Source organism: Chrysochloris asiatica, unplaced genomic scaffold (genome assembly GCF_000296735.1).
Source record: "Chrysochloris asiatica unplaced genomic scaffold, ChrAsi1.0 scaffold00172, whole genome shotgun sequence".
Lineage (NCBI taxonomy): Eukaryota > Metazoa > Chordata > Mammalia > Afrosoricida > Chrysochloridae > Chrysochloris > Chrysochloris asiatica.
In genome coordinates this window covers 3,267,654-3,272,205 of record NW_006408690.1, presented here as the reverse complement: position 1 = coordinate 3,272,205, position 4,552 = coordinate 3,267,654, and the positions used below count along the sequence as shown (strand labels likewise).

Below are 4,552 nucleotides of genomic sequence, written 5' to 3'. Positions count from 1 at the left end.
AACAATAATTGTGAAGTTGGCACAGGACCAGGCAGTGTTTTGTTCTGTTGTGCATAAAGTCGCTATGAGTCGATATTGACTCAACGGCATTTAACAACAATAAATGAGGAAATATATAAAAAGTCAATGTTAGTGATTATACATAATTATCATCAACATCAGGCTCTGGTTTGTTGGGTTAGTTAATTCCTTTCAGATTTTTTTTCTGTGAAGTCCAAGGATTAAGAAACAAATTATATTGCAATACACATGAATAGAATTGAAAAGGACTTTTGGGGTCTTCTAATGACAAACTTGAACCCCAGTTACTTGACCTGTAATGTGACATTAACCAAAATATTCCAGGAGTTCTAAAAAGTGCTATGGCAAAGGAATTTGCCAGCTTTATTTAACAGACCATTTTCTAAACATATTTGACTAAGATTTATTACTTTTTAAAATTTTTTAGCAGTTTTTTAAGAATAGCTTTAAATGTTTTGCTGAACCATGAAACAACAGAGAGACTTCTGGATTACATGATCCTTATGGAATTTTTTCTAGCTCTCAAGTGCAAGGATTCTGTCACTCAATTTATTCCAAAACATTTTATGCCACAATTCACATCTATGTGGAAGTACAAATGCCTAACTTCAGACCTGTAAAAAAGTTTTAAGCCTTTCCATTTTCTGTAGGGTTGTTTTGTAGTATGAGTTTAGTAAATCAGATGAAAACTTTTATCAGCTTATCACTTTTATCTCTTCTTTCCCTGTTCTGAAATTAGGGTTTAAACATTACTTCATGAGAATGGCTCTGCTATTTCAAATTTACAGTACAATAAATGGTTTATCTTCTATTGATTGAAAGCCAGCTTCATAATTTCCCTCTGAGCTCTAGAGTTATCATCCTTTCTCCTTTCCTCTTTGTGTAGAACATACCTAATGTATTGCCAACTTTACTAACCTTCCAAATCTGCTGAGAGCACCTCTCAGACTTGTGCTACTAGAGGTTTTCTTTGCAAAACTGAAATCATGATGAGTTGGAAAATGAAAATACTATATAAGATGTTTCTCAATTTCATGGTTTTCTTCTAGAAGTTTAGCAAGCATTTATATACTCCCAGCTGTTTATAGACCTCTTTTTCTATGCCAGGAGTTATAATGGTGAATGAAGCCTAACCCCTTGTCTCATATTGCTAATACTCTAGGGAACCAATTGTCATCGTGTCACTTCCAACTCATAGGGACCCATGTGTGTCATTGTAGAACTGTGCTCCGTAGGGGTTTCAAAGAATGATGTTGTGGAAGTAGATCGCCAGGTCTTTCTTCCGAGGTGTCTCTGGATGGATTCAACTGCCAACTTTTCGGTTAGCAGTTGAGTACATTAATCATTTGCACCACCCAGGGACTCCCATATCCAAGTGAAGGAGATAGATAAATAAATAAATAAATAAATAAATAAATGCTATTATCATCAGGGTTGTGATAGGGTAAATATCATAGGATCACCCTTCCTAAGTTCAGGAAATCAGGAAGTGCTTTCTGGTGGAAGTAACATCTATATTGAGAATGGAACAGCATCTACGTTGGCAAACAATTATTGGCAATAATAAAAATGGAACCATCTGTTGAGCACTTGCATAGGTCAGGCATTGTTGATAAGTTCCGTCAAGTTGGTTCTGACCTAGAGTGACCCTGCATAGGGTTTCTGAGGAGCTGCTAGTGAGCTTGAACCGCCAGCCTTGCGGTTCAAACTGACCTTGCAGTCCAGCGCATTAACCCACAGCGCTATACTAGGACCCCAGGTCAGGCATAGGATAAGGCATTTTGCATACATTAGCATTTACTGTTATATCTGCCAAGGGTTATCCCATTCTACAGACATGGGAAGTGAGATTAAGTACTTCAGACCAATTTCCACAGCTAGTAAGTGGCATAGCTGGGACTTATGCAGTAGAGCCCTGGTGGCATAGTGGACTATATGCTGGGCTGTTAACCTAAAGGTAGCCGTTTGAATCCAACAACCACCCCACAGAATTTACAGCCTCAGAAACCCTATATAAAATCACTGTGAGTCATAATAAGCTTAAGGGCAGTGGGTTAAACACAGTGTAACAGAAAATTTAGAAACAGTTAATCATGAAAGGCAAAAAGCAATCTTTTGTGTTTTGGTGTACATCCCCCCAAAAAAACAACCAGGGGGAATAGAGGCAGGTACTGTTAAATGATGATGCATGGAGGGGATTGCAACCAATGCAGTGAAATGAAATATGATAGCGTAAGTGTAAAATTGATGTTCTTCTATATAAACTATCACTCAATTCACAATAAAAACTTGAAGAAAGAAAAGCTATCTTTTTAGGTACAAGTTTATTTCTGATTTTTTATTTATGGCATAAGAGTCCTGGTGTGGTGCTGTAGGATAAGCACTGGACTGCTAATTGCAAGGCTGGCAGTTCACACCCATCATGCACTCCTTGGAAACCCTATACAGGGTTGCTGTGAGTCAGTACCACTCAACGGGCACTTAACATGTATAGCATAGACACTTTCTGCTAATAAGTGATTCCTAATGTTCTGAAATTAAATGAGTTCTAGCTATTCTAGTGTAGCTATAAAATAATGACGGGATTCATTGTTGTTTGTTGTGGTTAAGTGCCATTGATAGTGACCCTGTGTAAAGTTTCTGAGGCTATAAACCTTTCACAGAAAGCCTCATCTTTCTCCTTTGGAGCGTCTGGTAGGGTCGAACTGCTGACCTTGTGGTTTGCAGCCCAGTGCTTAACCTACAGAACCACCTGTTCCCAAAGGAATTAATTTTATATGTCTTAAAGTTAGTTATAGTAAATGAATTTCACTTATATTCTGGTTTTAATACTATTTTCACTTTTATCCAAGTTATTGTTGATGTTAAGCTATCAAGTCAGTTCTGATGCTTAGTGACCTTGTATAGGATTTGAAGCGCTGATCTTTCAGTAGCAGTCCAGTGCTTATCTTACAGCGGCACACCAGGACTCCAAGTTGTTATTATAACCGTAAAGACCTTATTCTCTATTTTTTTAATAAACTTTTTGTTGTGAATTGAGTGAAGGTTTGTAGAAGCAGATCACCAGTTTTATATTCAACAATTCTTAGGCTTTATTTCATCGGAGTGATTACCATCCCCTCAGTGTAACATCACTCATTCCACTTCCTCTCTGCATTTCTTGTTTCCATTCTTCCTCTCCTCCTTTCCCAACCCTTCTGAATTTTGTCCTTTTGATCTGAATGCTGCCCTTTCGATCTTCAATGCTTGACCATTCTACATTATGCATGCGTACCTCACTAGTGTTGTTGTTCCCCCTATATACCTAGTGTTAGGTGAAAATTCAGCCATGGAGTTGAGTTTAGTTCCAGAAGGATGACCAAGGGCCATAGTCTCAGGGTTCTGCCAGTCACTATCTGACCAATAAGCCTGGTCTTTTTTTTGTATTCAAGATTTTGAGTTTTCTTAGCCAAGAGAAGTAATGTAAAAACTTTAAAGACATACATTGATAATTTTCCCTTCCCCCCTTTAGTTTGGAATATGGGCAGATCAACTTGGGGATGGAAGAGCCCACCTTATTGGGATTTATATGAACAGGTACCACATGATTTCTTGCATAATAACTTTTTTTAAATATTAACATGAATTTCTCATACTTAAATTTTTTAATTTTTTCCAAAGGTTGGGTGAAAAATGGGAGCTCCAATTAAAAGGCTCAGGAAAGACTCCATATTCCCGGTACTGTTTGATTTTTTTTTAAAAAGTGGTCTACATAAAACTTGATATTGTCTGAATTACAGATTTTTTAATTTTTTACGTTTTATTTCCTATAGAAATGGTGATGGTCGAGCTGTACTGCGTTCTTCAGTAAGAGAATTTCTGTGTAGTGAGGCTATGCACTATCTTGGAATTCCAACAAGCAGAGCTGCAAGGTAGCTCCTCTTCCCTTGAAACTAACTTACTGGGCCAATTATCTCCAGAAATGAATCAGTAAAGTGAGCAGATAAATCTCTGATGGCATGATTTTTTTATAATAGTTTTTTATAGTTTTGGGTATTTATTGATAGCTGATTGACTGTAATAGAAGGACACTTTATTCTAATAGAATGGTGGCTTGGTAGCTATGGTTTGTGAAATGATGAGAATAACCTATGCTAGTGTGATTGTGTCATATTAATGCCCTTTTATTTTTCTTACATATTTCATTGAGAAATTAAAAGGCAAATTGTGATTTTTTTTTTTAAACTCAAAAGGACCAATATTTTAGTGCCAGACAGACCTGAATTTAAGGACCAGGCTGTGCCACTCACTACAGTTGATCCTTGAATGATAAGGGATTAGGAGTGCCGACCTCCCATGTAGTTGAAAATCCATGTATAATCTTTGATTCCCCAAAGCTTAACTAACAGTAGCCTACTATTGACCAGAAGCCTTACTGATAACATAAACAATTGAGCGACACTCATTTTGTATGTTATGTGTATTATATACTGTATTCTTACGGTAGAGTAAGCTAAAAAAAAGAAAATGCTATTAAGAAAATCATAAGGAA

General features: G+C 36.8%; 1 protein-coding gene across 1 annotated transcript in view; it reads left to right on the top strand.

The window, feature by feature from the left end:
- LOC102817705 (selenoprotein O-like) overlaps positions 1-4,552 on the top strand; it is a 53,997-nt gene that overhangs the window by 10,293 nt on the left and 39,152 nt on the right. Inside the window, exons 4-6 of the mRNA XM_006871684.1 lie at positions 3,533-3,597; positions 3,682-3,738; positions 3,834-3,932. Of these exons, the coding sequence (XP_006871746.1) occupies positions 3,533-3,597; positions 3,682-3,738; positions 3,834-3,932 (221 nt within the window). The remainder of the gene's footprint in view (positions 1-3,532; positions 3,598-3,681; positions 3,739-3,833; positions 3,933-4,552) is intronic.